Raw genomic sequence first — 25,425 nt, forward strand, 5'->3', positions numbered from 1 at the left:
GAGGACTCTCCATTTACATGCACAAACTGGAGTCTATTAGATAGATATGATACAAACCACTGCAGCACAGTACCTGTAATACCTACAGCATGTTCTAATCGCTCTAATAGGACATTATGGTCGACAGTATCGAACGCTGCACTAAGGTCAAGAAGGACAAGCACAGAGATGAGTCCACTGTCAGAGGCCATAAGAAGATCATTTGTAACCTTCACTAAAGCTGTTTCTGTGCTGTGATGAGCTCTGAAACCTGACTGAAACTCTTCAAATAAGCCATTCCTCTGCAGATGATCTGTTAGCTGTTTGACAACTACTCTTTCAAGGATTTTTGATATGAAAGGAAGATTGGAGATTGGCCTATAATTAGCTAAGACTGCTGGGTCTAGAGATGCTTTTTGAGTAAAGGTTTAACTACAGCCAGCTTGAAGGCCTGTGGTACATAGCCGATTATTAGAGATAGGTTGATCATATTTAAGATCGAAGAATTAATCAATGGCAGGACTTCTTTGAGCAGTTTTGTAGGAATGGGGTCTAAAAGACACGTTGATGGTTTGGAGGAAGTAATTATTGAAGTTAACTCAGAAAGATCAATTGGAGAAAAAGAGTCTAACTTAACATCAATGGTACTAAGAGTAGCTGTAGATAATATTACATCTGTGGGATGATTATTGGTAATTTTTTCTCTAATGATAAAAATTTTATTTGTGAAGAAGTTCATGAAGTCATTACTAGTTAACGTTAAAGGGATGGTTGGCTCAAAAGAGCTCTGACTTTTTGTCAGCCTGGCTACAGTGCTGAAGAGAAACCTGGGGTTGTTCTTATTTTCTTCAATCAGTGACGAATAGTAAGATGTTCTGGCTTTGCGGAGGGCTTTCTTATAAAGCAACAAACTATTTCTCCAGGCTAAATGATGAATAAGGGCATCGTTTGCTGAAAACGTCCATTTTAAATCAGAATTGAGTGTCACGATATGGACTGTGTTGTGACAGCTGAAACACACAAGCGAAACGTCGTTCGGAGGATTCCTACGGACCGTGAACGCAGCACTGGACTCAGCCCTCCCATCCACCCTCTGTATCGATGTAGTTGTTTCAAAGATGGCGGATTTCCTGCCATCCCGCTCCGTTTTATCTGCATTTTTCCCCAACTGCCTCCTTACAAGCGGCGAGGCAGAGCAGCTGCGGAAATCCAAAGAGATAGATAAGTGTATTCACCGAGACAAGACTTATGTTAAAAGGCTAGTAAAGATCTTATTGCTCGGGGCGGGAGAAAGCGGCAAGTCCACCTTCCTCAAGCAAATGCGTATTATTCATGGGCAGGACTTCGATCAGAAGGCCAAAGAAGAATTCAGGGCTACGATTTTTAGTAATGTTATTAAAGGTAAGCCGACTTTATACCGACTGCTTTTCACATATTGAAACAGGTTTGTTCCGACGTTTGTAGAGATCGGGCTGTAGGAGCAGCCAGTGGGAAGTTGCTAGCTTCTGTTCAGCCGATTTTCTGTGTTCGACCAAGCTAGTCTGGTTAGCTTGTTGAGTCACCAAGAAACGCTCCGCTGCTTGTGTTTGCACGGTGGATCTGAATGCAGCACTTTATCGTCTGTGATTAGTAAAAGCTTCGCCGATATTCACACATGATTTCTGCTCTCTTGTTCAGTCAAAAACATGCAGACTGGTTCGTCTTTATGGACAAAGTTGAGGAAAAGGGAACCAGTTTGTTTAGAGTGCACTGGGTGTGTTGTTTATTACCTTTAAGCGTCTAAGTGTTACATAATCGCTCTGTAGCGCTGTCTTTTTGCGAACCACACCAGTTTCTCATTGCTTTGCGACAAAAGAGCAGACGCGAGCATGCTGTATTATGGGAAGTGTTGCCTTGTGTGGTTTGTCATGAAAGTTGCAGGGCCACCCTTGCGAGCGTTGCCGTTTTGTTCCAGCTTAACTGGTTTTCATGCTTTCCGGGGATGTTTGCCAACATTTCAACTGGTCTTAACACATATTTCTAGTCGCAGATTAATCATATTTATGACATTTTATAAGTGAAAATGGACGTTTGTTTTTGTTGTTGAATTTGAATATAAATATTAATTAATTTTTTTGCAATCAAATATTGAAGTAAACCTATGTCCAGATTCTACTTGTTGGCCAAAGTAGTCAGCAGTTTACAGATGCAAAAGTTGGGACTTTCTATAGATAATTGATGAATAAATTAAAACATATTAGATAAAACTAATCTATGCTATAAAGGACCGTTCATGTCTCTTTAAACATTGTTGAATAACTGAAATCTCACAACCTGCAACAGGAAAGGAAAAACCAGCTGTTTGTGGAGAAGCACAGCAAACTGTGACCGACAGTTACACAGCAAACAATAGTCAAAGGCACCTGGTAGAGTGAGGCAGGTCTCTGCTGTGACGCTATGCTCATCACAGCACCATACTTTAAATCATCTAATAGGTTACCGTTAGCTGAGCTGACATAATTCTGCCCCGTACAGGAGGAGGTTTTCTAGTTTTATTCAGTGACGTCTTTAAACTTGTCAAACTTGAGACACAGTTGCAGGCACTGGAGCTCCGAGTGCTCCAAACCTGTGGTTTCACACGTGTTTCACGTTGATACAGATCATACGTTGATTTCAGGGTTTTTCCAGAAAAAAACAGCATTAACTACTTTAAAGAATGATACCGTCCTACTTCCTTAACGTTTCATCAAGATTGAAGGATTCTTATGACCTGCAGCACATTTCCTCTTTCTACCGGGTGTCACTCTAACAATTGCTGACAGATGGCATATAAATCTTTTCAGGGTGGGACTCTCACCATGAAGTTTGGGAGCGATTCCTTTAGATTTCTTAGAGCAACTTTCTTATTACAGAGAGGAGCAATTTCATCCTGGATGGCGAAATATCAATATCGAATTTGTCAATCCCACCACGATTACACAATTTCACAAAAACTCGCTTTGCAATTTAACGTCACCGCTGTCTTTACACTGAATGAAGATAACTGATCTGACCAAATCCCTCAGAGGAGTTCCTAAAAATACAAGATCTGAAAATATCACCAAAACTATACATTGAGTTAATGTCAGACTCATAGATGAAACGTAGTGCAGCGGCTGCTTTTTGAAATTTTTTAGGTGGTGCTTGGAGACAGTGTGCAGTAGGGCTGCCACGATTAGTCGACTAGTCACGATTACGTCGACTATCAAAATCATCGACGACTGATTTAATAGTCGACGCGTCGTTTGAAGCTTTGTAAGATCACAAAAGACGCAGGAATAAGTAGTAGGATTTAAGAGTGTAATAATGGACTGAAACAGAAGATGGCAGCACTGCATGTACAAGGATGCCAGCTGCCGTTAAACCCCGAAGAAGAAGAAGCTGTGTCCCAGAATTCATAGCGCATTTTCGGAGACGTCTGTTACCCACTAACTCGATAGCTAGCCGGGGGCTAGGCTCACTAGAGCCGTGAGAACACCGGACTCCCGCAAATGGTCTTCAAACCCACCGCCGTCTTTCACTACTCGGGTTAAACATGATATATAAGTCACTTAGATAACTTAAAAATGTTATTGTTTGGCTTTTTTAGTATTTTATTTGTTCCTGAGTAAATTGGTTTGGCTGAGATTAAAGTTATAGTTTTTACACAGCTGAATAAACGTCAAGCAGACAGCTGATTATCAGAAGTGTGAGATGCTCGAGAATTTACTCCGGTGTCCTGTTATATTTTAGATAGCAAGGAGTTTATTAAACTTCACCGAAACAATCTGCAAATTTCATTTAAATGTAATAAACTATCATCTTGTCTTTATTGTTAGTTAGCACATACCTTAAACACTTAAAGCTGTAAGCTAATGATAGTTATATAAGAGCAGATGCTGCTGGTGCAATAAGCTGTAGTTTTACGTCCAATGGATGATGATCTGATTAGTCGACTATCAGAATAATCGTTTGTGGCAGCCCTACTGTGCAATATTCCACGACAGCGACTATAAAACATAAATTGCTTCATCACATAGGTGTGTGCCAGGCATAATCAGGTTTTGTAAGCCCCTCAAATCCCCTTCTGATTCCATGCTGCCAGCGTCATGGCCTCGGATGAAGAGTCAGCTTTGAATGTGACCTAAGACCTGACCTCTGAAGGCTTTCCTGGATAAAGTTGAGGTTGCTGACATCACCCGTCTTCAAACTGTAGCCCAGAGTGTAAAACATGACATTTCCTGTCCCCACTGGGTGCTGCTGTGACCACTGTCAAATATGGCAGTTGAAATGTGTTCAGGGGTGTCGACTCATCACACGTGAGAAGGTTGGTCAGGATTGGACAGTCTGTGTGTGAATGATGGCAAATTAAAATTTCCTGGCGAACGACCAACGTTTGCTGTGGTGCTGCTCTAAATCACCAATGTTCAAAGCCAGTAAAATAATTTTCACCGGGTCTCACCCATGTGCAAAATTTCACAAGTATGTTAAAGTCCCAAAAAGCTGAATAATAATAAACTGAGTAGATAGACTTGGGCTGCTTGGGTCCTGCGTTGGCCTTTGTTAGTAACAGATGAGGAGAATTAAACAGTTCAGTAACAATCCTTTTAAAAACAAACTGCTTGACTTTGGTGTGCCCTCTGTCTGCAGTGCTGCTGCTTTCATGGTTCCCGTTCTGACCACCACGTGTCAGATTTCATCTTTGTATGGACCGGAGCACCCAGAGCACACATTGTGCTAAATGGACGTTACCCACAGGGCTTCACACAGCCTGTTTCATTCACACAGTGCTTTCTGTCTGACATCTCCACTGTCCAGCTGATGCATCGGACAACAACTTGGTGTTAGTATCTCACCAAGGAAATCTGGCCCACAGAGGGGAACAGGTAGCATTAGCACAACGTCACAATGACGTTCAGGTCAGTGTGCCATACAGTTCATTAGAGTGAGCTTATGGCCCCTAACTTAATGCACATGTGAGTGTTTACTGGTCCAGAGATGTTCAGTCTGCTAATAATGGTTCAGCACATGTGACTTACATGCTGAATGTCTGTCACATAAAGTGTAACATTCAAAGATTTTAGGTGCAGCAGCTCATTTTCTTTCTTTTCACAGTACCTGTGGTGGACTTGGACCGTGGACAGAGTTCAGGCAGCGTCAGCACACAAGACAGGAAGCAAAATGACTGTTTATTGATTGATTGTACTATATCGATCCTTTTGGATCAATAAAGCGTTAAGGCTGCCGGCCTAACCAGCGCCAATTTAACCTTCCGATCATACATGACACAAATATCACATGGGTAGACAGGTCGGAGAGGTGGAACAATGGAAATACACGACATGAGGAGAGACGAGGAGAAAAGAGAACTCCACCCAGGTGCAGCCCACTGGTGTGACTGGAGCCCGACTGGTATTTGCCATAGAATAATGAAGGTGGCAGCTGCACCACTGGTGCTTCTCACATAATAACAACAGCAGGTTCAGCCTGAGCGCGTGTGACAGATGTGGAAAGGTGTGAAACATCATTAAGCGTGACTGGTCTGGTGTTGGTTAGTGATGTTGTAGGGAGGCACATGCAGCCCAGGCAACAACAGCCTGACTGGTATCGGGATGGCATCATGGGAGCCTTTGTCGGTTAGCTACGCTGGTACAGTGGGTCCTCCTTGTGTGCAGCAGTTTCACGTGGCAGGAGTATCAGGCAGTTCCTGGTGCAGTTGATACCGTTGACTACCCCTCGCTCACCTAGACCTTATAGAAATATGTTTCAGGCCATTTAACGGCACCAGGATGACTTGAGTGATGCCCCGATCATGTCTTTTGTAGCACATGGAGGCCATGTTTGGGTGTGTTTGAATTTAGTCCTCTATAGGTCGATCGTTTTCAAATCATTTCGTTTGTAGCACATACCCAGTCCATAGTTTGGCCCTAGTCATCATATCCTACCTACAGATGTTCCTGCCCGTGTGCTTGTGCAGAATCACAGTCAGATATATGAAACGTGCGTACTTGCTGATCTTGTTGTTACCACCTTACATATGAACCCCAGGCTCGTGCATGCTGCATGCAGACTGTTGAGCTGAAGTGTAGAAAGTAGTGACGATGTTAAATACATGAATCAATCACGTCTGAGGAGGAAGTCAGAAAGGCCAAAGGGACAGTGGCTCGCTGTCACACAGTCTGGATGTTAAAGTTCAAAATGTAAATGAGATCAGAAAAAGAGAAACCAACAAAAAGCCCGATGTGTCAGCCTGACATCAGAAACTCAGGGACGAGGTAATGACGCCTGTTACTATAAAACCACCAGAATAAGACACAAATATTGCTGCATGTCAAAGCTGATCTGCAAACACACAGTTCATCGTGAAAGGCTTTCTGATTGGTGTAAACACTCCTCTGACACACACGTGCACCTCTGTGTTTCTATGCCCGGCGAGCAGTCTGCGGTCATTGGGCTGAAGGTGCTGAATTTGAATCGACCAATCAGCAGCAGCCTGTGTGTGATCCCTGGGCAGGAAATCCCTGCTAAGATACAAACACAGTGTGGGTCCCACTGAGAAACCTGTGACCGTGTGAGCACGACCACACGTGTCTGCACCACTGAAACTGTCCCAGAGCAGAGAGCAGCTGACGTTGTGAGGATGCAGACGGTGTCCTCGTTTACATCGTGTGCTTCACTGTGTTTGTATAAAGCTCGTCTTCTTACTGAGCACAGCCACAGCTGCATATATGTTTACATGTATGCAGCTGTGAAAGAGAGAGAGTGTTTGTGTCAGATCATCGTCCACCCTCAAAACTCTTCATTGAACTTAAACTATCACTGTTTGAAAACATTAAAGATATTATATAAAGATAACACCTTAATAGTTCGAGGAGCGGTTTTCAGTTCTCCTCTTGCTCCAAGTCTTTGGAGGTTTGAAGAGGAGTTTCTCTCCTCGTTTGAAGAAAAACCCTCCAAAGTTACAAAAATGAAAGTAAGAGCAGCGTCCTGATTTGCAGAAGTAGTTAAGCACACAAACGTACGGAAGAATAAAACAGAACAATGATATAATAAAGACGTGGAGCTCAGTAATGCAGAAGCTTAAACAGTGTAACTTCCTCTGATCTTATTCATCTCTCCAAATACAGAAACGTGCTTCATCGTCAGGGCAGCTTCTGAAACCACGGTTACCAAAGCATCACAGTGTATTAGTAATAATCAGCTCAGCGATGGTCAGAGCGCTGATAGCTGCACCAATCAGGTTTATCATCGTCATTGTCTGATTCCACATAGACGGCGTCGGCCTCGCTACGCTTTCATGTTGCACACTGGCAGCACAGACATGTGTGGGCCTGCACAGGGAGTGGTGTTCCTGACTCATCAAATGAGGAAAACAGGAGGATATGTAGGACTGCTGCTGTGTTGTTGTTGTTGTTGTGTAACTTTGTAAATGCAGACACATGTTGGTAGCGTCTGAGGCTACGTCCACATGTATTTTTGAACACGCAGATTTTTCTATGCGTTTGCACCTTTCGTCCACATGTAAACGCCGTTTCGGTCACTGAAAACAGAGATCTTTGAAAACTCTGTTTTTGCATTTACGTGTGGACGAGAAAAACGCAGAAAACGCAGCGTCAAAGGTGTGCGCCTTTTTTGACGTCACACTGTGCGCCACGTTATTGTTTCGGTGAAATTAATTTCTACAATACTGTTACTGTTACTTGTTCTCTCTGCAGTGTTTAAATGCTTACATATACACACACAGTTACTGTCCCTCCACACATACGACTCGGTTCTGCTTCTATGCCCCAGCTTTGTTTACTTTTTCCCACCGAGGCTTCTAGACTTCTGATTGGCCAACATTTCTGCACGGTTAGGAATATAGCGCCACCTGCTGCTTTGGCGTGTTCCTAGCAGCGTTTTCCTTCATTTCTGCCTTTACGTGTGGACGGGATTATTTTTTAAAACGAAAACGGAAAATCTCCGTTTTCAAAAATACCCGTGTACGTGTGGACGTAGCCTCAATTCCCCCTCTGCTGCTTTGGTCTTGTTTTTCAAACAAAGGTCTAAGAGTTGATCTTATGTCAGTAATGTGGGGTTATTACACAGAGCTGCTGGTTTCCTCCCCAGCACCTGTGTCATGGTTGGTTCCAGATGCTTTTCTCATACGATCACTGGCAGCTGTGAGCTCCCTGATTTCTGTGTAACTTTGCAGATGTTGCTCGTTGTAATCTCACAGACCATGAGATGTTATAAAGAGACAGTAACATCCTGTCTTTATGACTCCCTGCGTTCATGTGTCATGAAGTGTACAAATACATTTACATGTTTGTCTTTGTGATATAGGTGCGGTGTTTTCAGATGAGTGAGTCATGATCATCATCATCAGCTGTAACTTGGAGCCCACAGAGATGTTTGCTCTGGCCCAGCACACACATCGCTCATGTGTGTTTGTCTCTGTCTGCAGGCATTCGAGTGTTGGTGGATGCTAGAGAGAAACTGCACATCCCGTGGGGTAACCCGTCCAACCAGCGGCATGGAAACACTATGATGGCATTTGACACTCGGTCGGCGATGGCTCACGGTCACGGCATGGTGGAGCCCAAAGTTTTTCAGCACTACCTGCCATCAATCAAGGCCCTGTGGGCGGACCAGGGCATCCAGAATGCCTACGACCGGCGCAGGGAGTTCCAGCTGGTGAGTGAACCTGCTCAAGTCCAGTCGGCTGTCAGGTGACAAAAAAACCTTAACTGGTATTCTCACCAAACCCTCAGATGAAATCATTATTTAACCCTGTCAAGCAGGAACTCTGACAACCTCAGTCTGGATTTTATTCTTTTTATCCATCTTCAGTCATGAAAAGATGAATAAAAATTGAGGTCGTCATAATTCATGCATGAAAGGGTTAAATAACAATAACTACAATGATACAGGTCATACATCTGTAGTAACATTAATGGACCAGTGGGTGGCAGAGTGTGGAGCGACACGTCAGAGTGTAATGGTTTATGTGCAGGTACACCATCAACACTGACACAAACACAACAAGCAGCCTATGAACAGCTGTCCACTGTAGTGACCACTGTGGTGACCACTGTGGTCACCTTCAGCTACCACTGTAGCTGAAGGTGACAGCAGGGGGCCAAAACTCAAGATAAACATTTATTGAACACTAAAACAATGTTTTTTAAACATAAATATGAATAAAAACAGACAGAAATATTATTCCAGATTAAATAAACTTAAAAAAATAAACTTTAACTTTAAATATTCTGTCAAACTTACACAAGTTAGAAATATGAACATGCTGCCAAAACCCCAGAAAAATAAAGAAAGCAAACACAAGGTTGGAGCTGCATGTAGGCAGAGCTGGGCGTTGCTGCAGGGGTGGAGCTAATAAACTGTGCGTTCAGTGTCGTACTTTCCCTGAGTGTATCATTACACTGCAGCTCCACCTGAATCTGCACAGCTGCAGCTCAGCAAAGCTGACTTGGTTCAACATGACTGCAACAGGAAAGTGAGGCAGGCTGCACTGGTGCATTTGTGACAGCTTCACGTGAAACGCCTTCACAGCATCAAACATGTCCATGAACTGACAGGTTTCCTTGATGAGCTCAGAAACTCTGTTGAGAACTTTCCCCGACTCAGCCAGCGGACCTCTGTGTGATGAGGAATGTCGGCAAACTCTGAATCTATTTCCCTCATAAAGACTGAAACTGACGTGATTTAAACGTTTAGCTCAGATAAATTTACGGTCTGCGTCACGGTGATCAACATGCTCCATTTTTAGGACTTTACCACACAGCCTTTCCTGGTGTGTGATGCAGTGATGTTAACTCACCGGTACAGTTCTCCTGCATCTTTACTCGCATCCTGCTGACTAGTCCGCTTTTTTCACCGCACAGCACCGGAGCTCCATCTGTTGTAGGTCCAACAAGTTTGTCCCAGGACAGTTTCACGTCGTTACACTTTGACATGCGTTTTAAAAAATGTCTTTTCCTGTCGTTGCATCGATTTAATGTCCAGTATTTCCTCTCCACGGATGAAGATGGTCAGCTGTGCAGTGTCCATCATGTCTGTACTTTCATCCACAGCAAGATGCAATAAAGTTTTTGCTTCTTTCACACAACTGTGTTCTTAAATCAGTGGTCATCTCACAAACACGATCAGCAATCGTATTTCTGCTCAGGCTCACATTTGCCAAACTCTGCGTTTTGTCTGGACACAAGACGTCGCACAGCTTCATCCTGCATCTTTTCAGAGTGGTGCCGGGCTGATTTGGCTCCTCTGCCACAATAAAACTTGCTTTCACAACAGTGATTGTAACACAAATGTATAATATCCACTGAAGTTAAAAAGAGCTGCTTTGCAACATTAAACTGCAGTGTGCAAAATAAAAAAGTCAAATACGTATTTTTTGGAACATAAGCTGCACGGGATTATAAACAGTCAGATAAGTCAAACTTAACTCATTCTTCTTGCTTCCTCCACTTCTGTACCATTGATTCATTAATGCTGTATTCTATCACAGCTGCTCTGTTCCTATGTTGTTGCAGTATATGAATGACTAACCTCGTATTGTGGATGGATTATCTCAGTTGTTCTCCTGACTGAAGTTTGGTCCGTTTACAGCATCCTGCCATGCGACTGTATTTGTCTCTAACCATCAGGAACCCTCACGTTAACTTTTATCGAGTGGAAAAGTGTTAGCTTAAATCCTGCAGCTTCACTGTGCTAAATGTTATGCTAACATAGCTGTGTTGCTAGCAATCACGTAGCACATCATTATATACCAGCTAGCCCAACTTCAGTAACCCTACAAACGTCCCTGCTGTTTAGTTTTCTGTCTTTGTTTATGTTGGAAGTGACAGCAGAGCTGTACGTTTGAATGTTTCTGAAATCTCTCTGTCAGAACATGCTATATCGTGTTTAGGTGGAAGCTAGCGAGCTAACGTCCTGCTAACGTCCTGCTAACCTCCTGCTAACCTCCTGCTAACTTCCTGCTAACTCTGTTAAATGTAACAAATTCTGTTTTCATGGATGTCTGGATGTTAAACTTAATTGTTACACCTGGTAAAGCAGCAACGCTGATGATTTTATTAAAGATGAAAGAATTTAGACAGTTTTTAACTCTCAGTGTTCGTTTGACTTTGGGACCTGAAGCGGAGTTTGGACCCAGATTACTCCCAGATTTACGAGCACCGTAGTGCGACAAATACAGACAAACGATGGCCCGCTTGCATGTTCTACAAAAAAACAGTGCTTTGTTGTGTATCTGACGGACAAACACCAAACCAGTTCCACACCACTGAAGTTGCAGCATTTTTACAAACCAGTTCAGGTCCATCGTTTCACTCAACGATCCGCTTTCGCTCTTCTCATTCTCCGTCGCCGCCATGGTTTTTCCGCCATGTGCGTATGAAAACAAAGGCACTAGGCATGCGCGTTTTACCCACATTCTATTGTGATATTTTATTTTCTTATTGTTGCCCAAAATTATACCAGTATTACCGTGAACGGTATAATATGGCCCAGCCCTACTCCAGTGCTTAGTAATATGGATCCATGGCTTGAGACAGTAATGAGAGAGGAAACCTACAAAGATGCAGTCTGAGTGCTGCGTACCTGCAGGATACAACAGGGCTTGGTAGACACCAACAAAGCTGTGATGGTTTGGGTTTAGCATCACTGGCTGAACTGGGTCATACAGGTACTGTTTGGCTCCCAGGCAGTCCCATTACATGGACAGTTTCTACTGTTCAGCCGCTCAAGCTGCTGTTTAAGCATAAAACAAAAACATTTTTGTTCAATAAAAATTTGCAGTTGCTCGTTCTCTGACATGTTTAGCTGTGACATAAGGGCTGGAACCATTCGTCACCATAATCCACAAGCTTGGCTCTAAAAACCTTGTAGGATTGTGTTGTGGATGCATCAGAATCTAAAAGCAGCTAAACATATTTTTCTAAAAGAAAAAGGATGGGTGGTATCCCATTAAGTAAATGACATTAATGCGACGACCTCCCATGCAGAGGAGGGTCTCATGTGTCACGTCTGACATGGATCTCCTCTCTTTCTCTTTCAGGGGGAGTCGGTCAAGTATTTCCTGGACAATTTGGAAAAGCTCGGACAGTCGGTAAGTCCCAAACACACACTAACAGAATAAAAGTGTAGTAACACAACTTTAACTGAAAAAGCACTGTCACTGGTACAACAAGTGTGTTATTTTACACATTTAGGGACAAAGTCTCAGACATGTGGACGATTTTAGCCAAAAACTGAAAACTGCTAAGAGCTTAACTCAGCAGTTTCAAACTATCCAGCTGTGACTTTCTGAGAGACGAATGAGTTTGTTTTTCAGCTGTTTCACTGGACAATGAGTTACTCTTTGAGATGTTTTAGCTCAGTTCACGAGGCCTGGCACTGAAACTGAACTGGGCTTTCCAGAAACTAGATCATCCATCCACCCACCCAAACATCCATCCATCCACCCATCCCTCCATCCACCCATCCACCAACCCACCCATCCATCCACCCATCCACCAACCCACCCATCCATCCACCCATCCACCAACCCACCCATCCATCCATCCATCCCTCCATCCCTCCCTCCCTTCACCCATCCCTCCCTCCCTTCACCCATCCCTCCCTCATCCATCGATCCATCGATCCACCCACCCATCCATCCATCCCTCCCTCCCTCCACCCATCCATCCCTCCACCCATCCCTCCACCCATCCCTCCCTTCACCCATCCATCCCTCATCCATCGATCCATCGATCCACCCACCCATCCCTCCACCCACCCACCCATCCATCCATCCATCCCTCCCTTCACCCATCCATCCCTCATCCATCCATCCATCGATCCACCCACCCATCCCTCCACCCACCCATCCATCCATTTTTCCAGGTCTGGTTCGGTGTGTGGCATTAGTGTGTTTATTTAGCCACTTTCTTTGGATATTCCTGCAATTCAGAGCCGTGTAAAGATCAAAAGTACTCTTTAGATAAAGAGCATAAATAAAACTAAAAGTTCTTTAAGGACCACAGAGCAGCCTTTTGTGTCTGACAGTGAAACGTCAAACGACTTTGAAGGGAGACGCTGAGGGTGTGGACAGTGGTGCGAGTACTTTGAGGAGCTCCTCAGTCCTATTGGCATGTCACAGGGCAACAACAGTCTGGGGATGGGGGGTGATTTGTCCATCAGTAGGGATTGAGTTCACTCTAATCAAACCTCACTGCTGGGCAGGCTCTGCAGGGGCTCTGCAGGGGCTCTGCAGGGGCTCTGCAGGGCTCTGCAGGGGCTCTGCAGGGCTCTGCAGGGCCATGCAGGGCTCTGCAGGGCTTTGCATGGCTCTGCATGGCTCTGCAGAGCTCTGCAGGGCTCTGCATGCTGTGGTTTGTCCTGGTTGATGCGCCTCTACAGCAATGCATGGAATTTAAAGCCAGTGCCTTAGGACTGTAGGATTGGCACATTGGGATGGAGGTCATCTTTTCTTTTGGTAGCTGATCTCTGTGAGTTTCTTTTAAAAACAGTTGTTTGTTTTGTTTGTTGTGTTTTTTAAGTAACTCTTAAGTAGATCAGTGCACCTTTAACAGTGAATTTAAACGTTTTGGTGTAAATCTTGACAAAAGCATATAACACTGCAACACTTATCTGCTTGCAGGACTACCTTCCCAGCCAGCAGGACATCCTTCTGGCCAGAAAACCCACCAAGGGCATCCACGAGTATGATTTTGAGATTAAGAATGTGCCTTTCAAAATGGTGGACGTGGGTGGGCAGCGCTCTGAGAGACGGCGCTGGTTTGAATGTTTTGAGTCGGTCACATCCATCCTCTTCCTTGTGTCCTCCTCTGAGTACGACCAGGTGAGTTATGTGGAAGCAGAGTGTTGCTCAGTATGCTAACCTGGCTAAAAACTCTGCATGTAAGAAGACAAAGATTCAGCTAACAGCAGTTAGCTTTGTCTTCTTACTGAATTCAGATTGATTGGAAAGCCTTCTTGAACCCTCTAATGTGTCTGCTGGTGTTTGTCATGGAAAACTTCACTAAGTATCCTGCTTTGTTTACTTCGGTTAATGTCATTTAGGGATGTTTTTGTTCAGTAGTGAAGCAGCTTTGAGTCTAACAGTGGTGTGCAGTGATTCTGATTACATAACGAGTATGTATAACAATAAATGGAGGCGTTTGGGAGAGGGGGGTTGCAAAGCAGCTTGCAGGGCAGCAGCAGCTCCATGCAGGGTGATGCAGTTAAATAGCCCCAGTAGGATATGCATGAAGGAACCGATTGAGCCAACAGCTGGACAAACGTAGTGACTGATTCATCTGTAGAGCTAACCTGCAGCGCTCTGGCTGGACTCCACAGTCACTCTGTGCTCAGATTTGGTGGGTGTGCTTACCATCATTAAAATGTTTGAGAACAGGACATCATATTTTAATTCAATTCAATTCAATTTTATTTATATAGTGCCAAATCACAACAAATGTCGCCTCAAGGCGCTTCATAGATACAGAGAAAAGCCCAACAATCATATGACCCCCTATGAGCAAGCACTTTGGCGACAGTGGGATATTTTAGACTTCAACTTTCCAAAACCACATCAAAGTTGATTTTCCTAGAAGTTTTAGAGGCTTAGTGATGGATGCCCATGATGCCACCATTCAGCATGGCTCCGTCACAGTGCACGCTGAAATCCTGCTATTTTACTTCTGCTCCATACTGTTGAGTCGAGCTGCTTTTCATACCAGATGTCTGCGTTCTCACACATCCAGGTGCTGATGGAAGACCGGCAGACTAACCGACTGAGCGAGTCACTAAACATCTTTGAGACCATAGTCAACAACCGGGTCTTCAGCAACGTCTCCATCATCCTGTTCCTCAACAAGACGGACCTGCTGGGGGAGAAGGTGAAGCAAGTGTCCATCAAAGACTACTTCCCCGAGTTCTCTGGTGACCCCATGAGTTTGGCAGATGTCCAGTGCTTCCTGGTGGAATGCTTTCGCAAAAAGCGCCGCGAGCAGCAGCAGAAGCCTCCGCAGCAGCTGAAGCCTCTGTACCACCACTTCACCACAGCCATCAACACTGAAAACATCCGGCTGGTGTTCCGTGATGTCAAGGACACCATCCTGCACGACAACCTCAAGCAGCTGATGCTGCAGTGAGGGAGCGTGAAGGGCGGAGGCAAAGGGAACATGGCTCGCAGTCTTAACGGCAGCCATAGGAGGAGCGGACAGCGTCACTGCTTTCACCCACCCAGGATTTTCTCTGCCCCTCACTGTTGAACTTGACTGTGTATTAAAGCAACCACTACTATGGCCACTCCCCCCTGTGCTTCTTTGCTTAACAAGCGTGTTCACTGTAACTTATAACAGCCCACTGTGGCTGAGTTCTTCCTGCCCGTAGACCCATGTAACTGACCTGTAGTCCTCACTCTCTCAGGCCACGCCCACACTCCTGAGCATCCTTTATAGTATCCTGCTCCCACACTGGAGAGGAGGGGGTGACTGTTACCAAGGTGTTGTTGTAAACGTGCTCTTCACTGTGCCTTGGTGTGGATTTATACTTTTCTAATCATTTTGTTTTCTATTGTATGAACATACTGTTAACCTATGCATTTTTCTATCATAGGGGTTTACACTCTGACATTTGGACTGTTACAGTTATTCAAAGATGTCGGGTGCTGCTGACGAAGCGTGCAGACGCAAACACGCCGCTTGTTGAAAGCTGGTCGGGGTTTGGGGTGACCCGCAGTACTGGTGCTGTTTCTCAGGGCACCATTTCTAAACCACTACTGTGATTTGATACATGTGTACCTTACCCTTGCACCAGTCAAACGGGTTTCCCTTTATTTGCCACAAAACTGGCCGGAGTTGTACTTCAGAAGCAAAACTCTGGCCGTCGACCTCAGCCTTACTTTACTGCGAGTGATGCCCGTGTGCTTGCACATGCTAACATGTGATTTGTGGACGCTGCCTCATTGACCGTGGTTAAAGATAACACTAAGGGAAACATGTAAAGCGGCTTTTCTCAAACGTTTGGCAGATGTTGCAGCGCGGGTCGAGCCCCGGGGTTTTCTTCAGTGGTACAGAGAGAGAATTATCACCTTAAGTGTTGCGTATTGTACTGCAGGCGATGAGGTGGCCATGTTGCCTTTTGTCTTAATCAGATGTTCATGTGAGGCCGCCCCTCACCACAGGGACATATTCCTGCTGCAGTCTGTGCAGCTGCTGGCTGCTCTCGTTTTGTATAAAGTTCACGTGTCCATTCTAACGCATGTGTCCCTCACATCGACCTAAAGCTTGTTGCAGCCGCTCTAACTTTCCACACAGTATAATGGTAAGTGTTATTTTGCTACGTGGTGTTTTTGGTTTGGGGTTTTTAAGCAGAAGCAGGCATCTGTTGGACGGTCTTATGTTGTTTAAGGGGCTTCCTGTTTCCCAGCTTCCTGTGTCTTTACAACACGAACGCCACAATCCTGTACGTGTCCCTGCAAACAACTGGCTCCACTGGTCCATGCTAACCAGCTGTAAAAGTAGTCTTGTTGCCTTTTTGGGGGTGAGCAGGTCCACACTGTGGACTTTGAACAACGGGAACATTCTGTGTGCGTCAGCATGGGTGTTTTTTTGTACTTTCTAATTGTGATAATTGCTAATGTTGAATAAGTAAAGAATACTTAATGTTAATCACTGTTAATAAGTGTTGTGCACAGACCTTTGTAACTGTGAGCTGCAAAGCTTCAAAGGGACACGAGGCAACTGAGAAACTGGCTGAAAAGGTTTGATGTGATCACAGAGCTGTGCATTTACAAATACTATCATTAACTGTCTTTGTCTTATCAGATCTACACCTGCAGTGTTGACTCAACTCAAATAAAGTTTCCTCAAATACAACACGTGACAAAAACCTGTGTGGGCTGCCAGATTTCACACTGTGGGGGGCGGGGCTTGGAAGAGACTGACCCATCAGGATGATAGATAATCACTGTCAATGACTGAGTGACGCATCACTAAATGAGGCGTTGTCAGAGTTTGATTTGTGGGCGTGTCAATGTTCAGCTCACTGATGGTGCTCCATTGAAGTGATTGTCAGTAGTGCACCTGCGCTGTGTTTGCAGCGTTGCTCAGCGTCTGCGTCACACTGGCAGGTGGAACCACCTGCCAGAACACTTGCTGCATATGTGGGACTCGTTCCTGTTAGGGGGAAACGAGTGAAACAGCATCTAAGTGTGTGTGACACAGTTACTCTTTGCATCAGTAACACAGGAGGCCACATGAGTGTGTATCATGATACATGCAAGTCTTTTAAATCAGAGCTCAGTACAGGTATGAAACTGTTACTGTTTGACCTCAGCTCCTCTGTCACAGACACACAAACGGTGACTGGCAGCAGCTTTCTTGTGACAGTGTTGGCAAGGAGCAGTGAAGTCACATGACTTATTCTCTGTGTGTTTTCCAACACGGTTAAAAAAGACAAAGCTGAAAAACAGGACCAACTACGTGTGTGTGTGTGTGTGTGTGTCACTGAAGCTGGTCGTTGAAGTGTTATCAGGACAGGCCTGCACCCTGACACCAGCCTGATTGCGATTGTTGTCACACAGAAGCACGAGTGTGTTTGTGAGGTCACAGTCTGATGACAGTTGTGCTCCATCAGGATACGTGCCATGTGTACAAAGACACATTAAGCCGAGCAAACTGAGCTCTCTCCATCATTTATCGCTTTGTGCCTGTTTGCATCCATTCTTTACTTTACTGCCATCTTGCTCTCTGCAGCTTCTCTCCTCCTGCTACCCCCCAAAAACCCATCTCCACTGAGACTGTGTCAGCTCCCAAAATGACAAAAAACAAACTAAAAACCAGCAACAAACAACTTAAACATAAAAAATCACAAAGAACAATACAGTATCCACTAGGGGTGCAACGATACTCGTATCGATATTGAACCGTTCGATACAGTGCTTTCTTGTCACATCACTAACAAATCACAACAAATGTCGCCTTGAGGCGACATTTGTTGTGATTTGGCGTTGTGATTTGGCGCTATATAAATAAAATTGAATTCAATTGAATTTCGGTTCGGTACGCATACGTATCGAACAATACAAAATTTTTATTTATCAACTTTTCTTCTGACGGTGCTGTCTGTGTTGAGCGCTCAGTGGATCTGCGCTCGACTACTCTGCCTAGGCTGCACTTTCGAGCGCAGATCCACTGAGCACAGCGCAAGCTAGCAAGACAGAAGCTAAGCTCTCCTTGCAACATGGCAAATTGAACCTCCCCCACCCTCATTCAGATCTGGCGTTTGGAACTATTTTGGTCTTCATGTGACGTATGACCCTGAAGGTAAGCGCGTCATGGACAAAAGTAAAACAGTATGTTGGATGTGCCAGCAATGCTCAATTACATTGGTGGGAACTAGTGTGTTAGCTCAGTTAGCTCGTTAACGTGTTGGCCGTCCAGCCCCACACACGGGGCGATCCGCGGTAGCTCGTTAACAGAGATTTGCCGTGTTGTGGCGTTAAGGTCATTTCAGATTAACGCTGACAGCACTAGTGGGAACACAACGAATATGACTGCACATTTACTCCGACATCATCCTAGTGCAAAGACAAGTGGAAGCAGACAAAAACAACAAGCACGCATGCTACAAACTTTAGCCGAGTCATTTAGACAGCCGTTAGCACATGATTCTCCTTATGGGGACCTGATATGTTTAATATGCTGCTGAGAATATAGCCCAGAAGAAGCGTATAGTATAGCTTTTATTTTGGAAAGAGACATTTCTCTGTAATAAACTCTCTTTTCCAAAGATGAGTGATTTCTCCATCAGATTAATTTTTTATTACTTTGTTGTTTCAGCAACATTAAATTTAAAAACTGTACTTTTGAGTTAAAATATACATTTATAATTTTAATAAATGACAAATTAAAAAAGCATGAACATTTTTTTTGTATCGAAAAAATATCAAACCGTGACACCAAAGTATCGAACCGAACCGTGAATTTTGTGTATCGTTGCACCCCTAATATCCACATCTGAACCAAAGAGTAAAACAGTGAAATGTGGATTATTAAATATTAGGTCTCTCTCCTCCAAGTCTCTGTTAGTACATGACTTAATAATTGATCAACAAATTGACTTATTCTGCCTTATGTCTTGATGCATGCTCAATCATCCAGGTAAGAAAATCTCAAAGTTGATTCTGTTCATCTGGACGTAACGTTTTGTGGGAGAAATGTTTCGTCGTCATCCAGGTGACTTCTTCAGTCTCAGCTGACTGCAGGTTTCCCCAATCTTATAAACAGGACATTGCATAATGACTGAAACCAGCCCAGTGAAGGAACAATGGGCTGGGAGGTGACAGAATGATGCACCAACAATGACCAACTGAGGCCACAAGATGGCAGCGTGAAGGCTGGATGCACACTGACAGACCAGGAGCTTTGGCTGCTTTACTTTAGACATAATTGAAACGTACCATTGTTAGATTTGCAGTGCTTGTCCTGATCACTGTCTTTATGGCAAGATCTAAAGACACAAAATATGTTTACAACCAAACAGGTAAGTTACAGTAAAAAAGGAGAAAAGCAGGCTGACAAGCAGCCGCATGGTTTACAGCTGTCCCCTGATGTTCATTTGTTTAATTTGGCCTTAACGACAGAGACACGAGACAGAGTGCAGTGAAACTGGCTCAGTGTGTCACAGGTGGCAGCTCTAACCTGGAAACACTTTCTAAGCACTGACCTGAGTTTGGGTCTGAGCTCCACCTGCTGCAGCCGCAACACAAGGAGCTGCTGCTGGTCGTACCAATCAGCATGGATGCTGACCTACACATTCAAACTGATCAAACACAAGGATTAGAAGTGAAGATTCAGATTTATTTTTATAGCGCCAAATCACACCAACAGTTGCCTCAAGGCCCCACAATGATTGATTTCCAGGACGTAGACCAAGCTTAGTCGATTTCACTTTGAGTTTACTGAAATCGAAGTCCTCGGCTAAAAAGGAAACTCAGTGAGGATCTGAATTTTCTAAAGGTTTCTAGACCAGGTTGTGTGGTAGACGGGGTCTCTGTAGAAGTCTGTAGGCTCCCATGCATCCCATGATACCACCTGCTGACTCCTGAGCAAAGAACATCTCACAAAGTGTTCACTCTAGGTTAACTCTGGCCTGAAAGAAATCCTCGTTTTTAAACCATTTTTGAAATGTTTTTGTTTAGTTCTGGTTTTATTTTTAATGAATTCATTTATTTTGTTTCCGACTGTCTCCTGTTGTTGTCGCTGTTAACATGTTAAAGTCAGTGTGCTTTAAAGAAGCAGGATGTGGTGCTTGTGATGGTTTAAAAGAGGATTCCAGCCTTAGAATAATTCTGAACCAAACACAGCCTAAAATTTCTCTTTGTGCTCAGGGCCTCATAGTTTGTGACTGGTGAGTAGTGATGGGTGATAACTAGGGCTGCCACAAACGGTTATTCTGATAGTGGACTAGTCACCGATTATTTTTGCGATTAGTCGACTAATCAGATCATCATCCATTGGACTTAAAACGTACAGCTTATTGCACCAGCAGCATCTGCTCTTATATAACTATCATTAGCTTACAGCTTTAAGTGTTTAAGGTGCTAACTAAAAATAAAGACAAGATGATAGTTTATTAAATTTTAATGAAATCTGCAGATTGTTTCGGTGAAGTTTAATAAACTCCTTGCTATCTAAAATATAACAGGACACCGGAGTAAATTCTCGAGCATCTCACACTTCTGATAATCAGCTGTCTGCTTGATGTTTATTCAGCTGTGTAAAAACTATAACTTTAATCTCAGCCAAACCGATTTACTCAGGAACAAATAAAATACTGAAAAAAGCCAAACAATAACATTTTAAGTTATCTAAGTGACTTATATATCATGTTTAACCTGAGTAGTGAAAGACAGCGGTGGGTTTGAAAACGATTTGCCGGGAGTCCGGTGTTCTCACGGCTCTAGTGAGCCTAGCCCCCGGCTAGCTATCGAGCTAGTGGCTAACAGACGTCTCCGAAAACGTCGGAGCGCTTTTGAAAGTATGTGGTGTCTTGATGAACTGAGCAGATATTTGAGGTTTACACAGCTACATTCTCGCCTGAAAACATGTTAAAAGTTTATTTTGTGACCCAGAAAGTACGGAGCCTCGCAGGGGACATGGGAGAAAAAAAAATGAAGACGGACTTTTGCGAGATCTCGCAAAACAAACTCGGGATCTTGCAAAACTTTTGCGAGATCTCGCAAAAGTTGAATTCCAACAATAGCGGCAGCTACTTAGTTGTAATATTACTCTTTCTGGGTCACAAAATACACTTTTAAGATATTTTGAGGCGTGAATGTAGTTGTGTAAACGTCAGATACTTGCTCGGTTTACAAGACATCACATATTTGCAAAAGTGCTCCGACATTTTCGGAGATCTGACACCCACTATCTTGAAGCTAACGGAAGGTCGAGACCTACTACAGCCGGGAGGAACACCGCTTTCCCGGCACATCGTGCCTCGACCTCCCGGTCGGCTTCAAGCTGGCGGCCTCCGAAGAAGACACTCCAATCAATGCAACATGGGGTCAGTATCATGCCTCCACCTCCTGAGCTACAGCTACCCCGTAGCCCAGAAGGTAAAACTGTCACCTGCTAAAAAAAAACAAAACCCTGAAGCCGTGAACAAACTCATCTTAGCCAAAAACACCTGCAGGCTGTAAAAGTAAAGCTGAGCTTCATTCGTGTAACAGGAATCGTTGAGGAAATTTAGAGCATTAAATAAAAGAAGTCAACTGATGGTTATCTTCTGAGAGTTTTATTTTTGCAAGAAGGAATTCAGTCACACACGTGTGCACAAACAGTTTGCCATGGTTTTTTTTGTTTGTTTTTTTAAGCAATGTAGGGATGGACACAGCAGACAGGTCGAACCACGCACACATAAGAATGACAACAATAACAAAACACATCAGAGGACTGATGTCAGACAAGCCTGCCAGTCATGTCATCTCTGGTGTGGATGTGGCTCATGCACGTGTATTCTCAGGGACCTGTGGTACACCAGTACCTGAGCAGCATAAGTGCACACTCAAAGGTATCAGGTGCTGTTCTGTAGGGAACAGCTGGTGGTGATGGGATTCTCCTGCAGGAGCTGCCATGGATCCAGTTGGCCCTCTCACCAATTCTGACCGTGGTATTCATGAGGAGTAGCCCTTAGGAGGGTCGCTGCCAGCGTTTGACAGTACTTGAGCTGCTCCTCCTGAGCTGTTTAGCCCCAATCACTGGGTTTTACATCACACAGGTGGTGGGAGACGGCGGCATCTCTGACCATCAGGGAAACTCAGAAGCGTTAAGTTCAGTGAAGTCCATCATGACATGGCCAAAGGGTTTTCAGGTTGTGTTTCCTGGGTTAGTAACACCAATCATGCAAGAAGAACAACACTTATCTTCATGGGTAGATGATCCTATAGCCAGCATTCCTCCTTCTGATGGATGGTGCAGCGCAACAGTAGAAGCACATTTCCAACAATGACACAAGTTGTTTGTTGGTAAGTGGTTTTGGTGTGCACTGTTTAGCTTCAGTGTGTTTGGGAGACAGAAGTGTAGCCATAGCTGAAATCTGACGCCTCAGGAAATCTACTAAATGTAGAACAAAATTAAACTCACGGCTTATTGCTGAGCTTGCCAAAATACACAAAGTGTAAACTAAGGAGGTACTAGAGCATAAGGAACTGATCAAACAGGACACACAACACTGAGGGATCGCAACAAGTGATGGAATAAAACAGGCTTAAATACACACCAGGGACCACAGGTTTGCGTCTTAGCTCATTGAGATTGAGCTAAGACGCAAATCTCAATGCCCACTCTCCCCTTCACTGTTTGCAATTTTTATTGAACCACTAGCAGCAGCAATTAGACAGAATTCAGCAATTATGGGCATAAAATGCAAGAACGTGGAACATAAAATCAGCCTTTATGCGGATGATGTGTTACTCTTTCTCCAAAATTCACAAACCAATATCTCTGGGGTGATTGAATTGATAAACTCTTTTGCAAGAATATCAGATTACTCAATTAACTGGTCAAAATCTACAGTCCTTCCGATTAATTGCTCCTTCCATAATTCTTCTTCTACACCACTGCAATCGGGAAATATAAAATATTTAGGTATTAATGTTTCTCCCAAGCTTGCAGATCTAACTAAATTAAACCACATCCCACTTTTAAAGAAAGTAGAAGGTGATCTGGCTAGGTGGAAATGTCTACCCATATCACTCATGGGAAGGGTTGCCGCTATAAAAATGATGGTCTTACCAAAATTAAATTATTTATTCTCAATGATCCCAACTAAACCGCAGCAAGATTGGTTCAGATCTCTAGATTCATACATGTCCAAATTCCTTTGGAAAAATAAACCACCACGTATAAGCTTAAAAACACTACAAAAGACCAAGAATAAAGGAGGATTAGAACTACCTAACTTTCAGCACTACTTCTTAGCCAACAGGCTTCAGTTTATCTCAGGATGGCTAAAACATACCCTCTTAGACAAACCTTGGCTAGATGTAGAACAAGATGGGCTTTACGTCTACCAACAACTGCTCACACTGCCAAACCAACTCACCGGACAATTATATCCACACTCTTTGGTTCTGTCCACCAGTTCAGAAGTTTTGGCGCGAGATATGTGAAGACTTATCAAAGTGTCTGAAATGTAACATTCCAACTTCCCCTTTAGTGTGTTTGTTGGGCAGCTTAGATAATGTCACTTCAGAAAAGAATATAGCCCATATGGTTTTCACTGCCCTATGCATAGCCAAGAAAACAGTCCTCATGAACTGGAAAAATAAAAACAATCTTAATTCTCTGTGGTGGGGTCGGGTGGACTGTCCCGGGCTCTGTGAGGCTGGGCGGCGCTGCTAAACTGGGTCCTGGTCCGGATGAGCCTGGACCCCCTTTCCCTGGCGGGTTGCAGAGTGTGGGGGTGCCTACTGGGGTCAGCGGGGGAGCTGGCCCCAGGGAGGGGTCACTTGCCCCTCCCTTCCTTCCCTTCCCATCTCCAGATGCCTCCCTCTTCCTGCTCCACCACAACCACCCACACATGCAGGGCCTTGGAGTAGGGGTGTGTCACCAGGGTGCAGGAGAGGCATCCCCCCCTCTGTCCCCTTCTGGCTGCCTCTGCCTCAATTTTATCTCACAACTTAGACATTCACATTACTCACACTCTCATTACACATACATATAGGATCTTGGGGGTGGGCACGCTACACGGACTCCAAAAGACCATCAGGGTGTACAACCTCACCCCTGGCGTAATTGCCCACCTCTCAATTTTAAATACACGTAGACATTGAGGGCTATCAGGAGGGGCTATGTGCTTACCTGCTGCTCTCTGGCAGGTAGCTCCATGCCTCCTGGGTTTTAAATGCACCTTAGGACACACATACATCAACACTACAATGAGCGGGTGGAGGGAGGTTTGGAGTCTTCTCACAACCCCGTTCTCTGCGACCTGCTGGAGCGGGGGGCTAGGAGGAGGAGTTGGCTGTCCGACTGGGGTCTGGAATGTGGGGCCTCCCTGCTGCTGCGGAGTCGGGGCGGTCTGCTTCTCCCCACTGCAGGGAAAAGGGTAACACCACCTGGGTCTGGCTGCAGTTCCCCCCTCCAGGGGCAAGGGTACCTAGACCCGGTTCGTAGAGTACGCTTGGGGAGTGTGATTGTGTGTACAGCGTCTCTTTATGTCTGTCTCCACGTTGGTTGAGTGTTGAGTAATTGCATATGAGAGCATGAGGGTGGGAATGGATGTCTGTATCTGTGTGTGGCTGTATGTCTGTGTCTATATGTCAGGTTGGGTATCAGACGCCACCTCTCTGGGGACATCTCAGGCCCTCCAAGGTATGGAGGCCTATCTCCCCCCACCACTTCCCCTGCCAGTGGCAGACGCCCTCAGACATCGGTGCGTTGGTTGTTCTTTGTGTCCGGGGATGGGCGTCCAGGTACACACCGGCTCACTCCTTGGTGGCTGCTTATCGGGGCCTGGAACCTGGGGCTCGCTCGGGCCACTTCGGGGGTGGGGTGCCCTCAGCATCTCGGCCTGGAGCTCGGTCGCTCTGGCACAGCTGGCTGCCGGCGGAGCTCACGGGCACGTCACTGCAACCCCCCCTGGCTTCTGCTCCGCGGCTGCTGAGTGACCCCTCACCTGGGACTCTCCTCAGCTCTTTCTGGGACAGTGGCGCGGCTGCCCCTCTGTTGGTCTTCCTTGGTCTCTTGTGTTCTGGGGGCCTCTGGATGTCTGGAGTTTTGATCTCCTCCATACCTGCTTCATGCCCTGGAGGACGGGGCTGTGGCCCCCCCACGCCCTCTAGCAGATCATTACATAAAGGAACCTTTTAAAAACAAGCGCGTCCATGCTCACAGGTGTACACACGGGTGCTCACACACACAAACTACACCCTTTTTGGCTCCTACCTCA

The 25,425-nt window shown here is 44.8% G+C and overlaps 1 protein-coding gene across 1 annotated transcript; it reads left to right on the forward strand.

Annotated features, from left to right (window-relative positions):
- The first annotated feature begins 1,055 nt into the window (after positions 1 to 1,055).
- Positions 1,056 to 16,844, forward strand: gna13b (guanine nucleotide binding protein (G protein), alpha 13b). Its single transcript, XM_085155658.1, has 5 exons — positions 1,056 to 1,380; positions 8,423 to 8,652; positions 12,038 to 12,088; positions 13,622 to 13,822; positions 14,727 to 16,844. Exons 1-5 carry the CDS (start codon positions 1,098 to 1,100, stop codon positions 15,114 to 15,116), a joined length of 1,155 nt encoding a protein of 384 aa, XP_085011784.1. The 5' UTR covers positions 1,056 to 1,097; the 3' UTR covers positions 15,117 to 16,844.
- Positions 16,845 to 25,425: the final 8,581 nt, after the last annotated feature.

This window comes from Neolamprologus multifasciatus, chromosome 4, assembly GCF_963576455.1.
Source record: "Neolamprologus multifasciatus chromosome 4, fNeoMul1.2, whole genome shotgun sequence".
Taxonomy (NCBI): Eukaryota; Metazoa; Chordata; class Actinopteri; order Cichliformes; family Cichlidae; genus Neolamprologus; species Neolamprologus multifasciatus.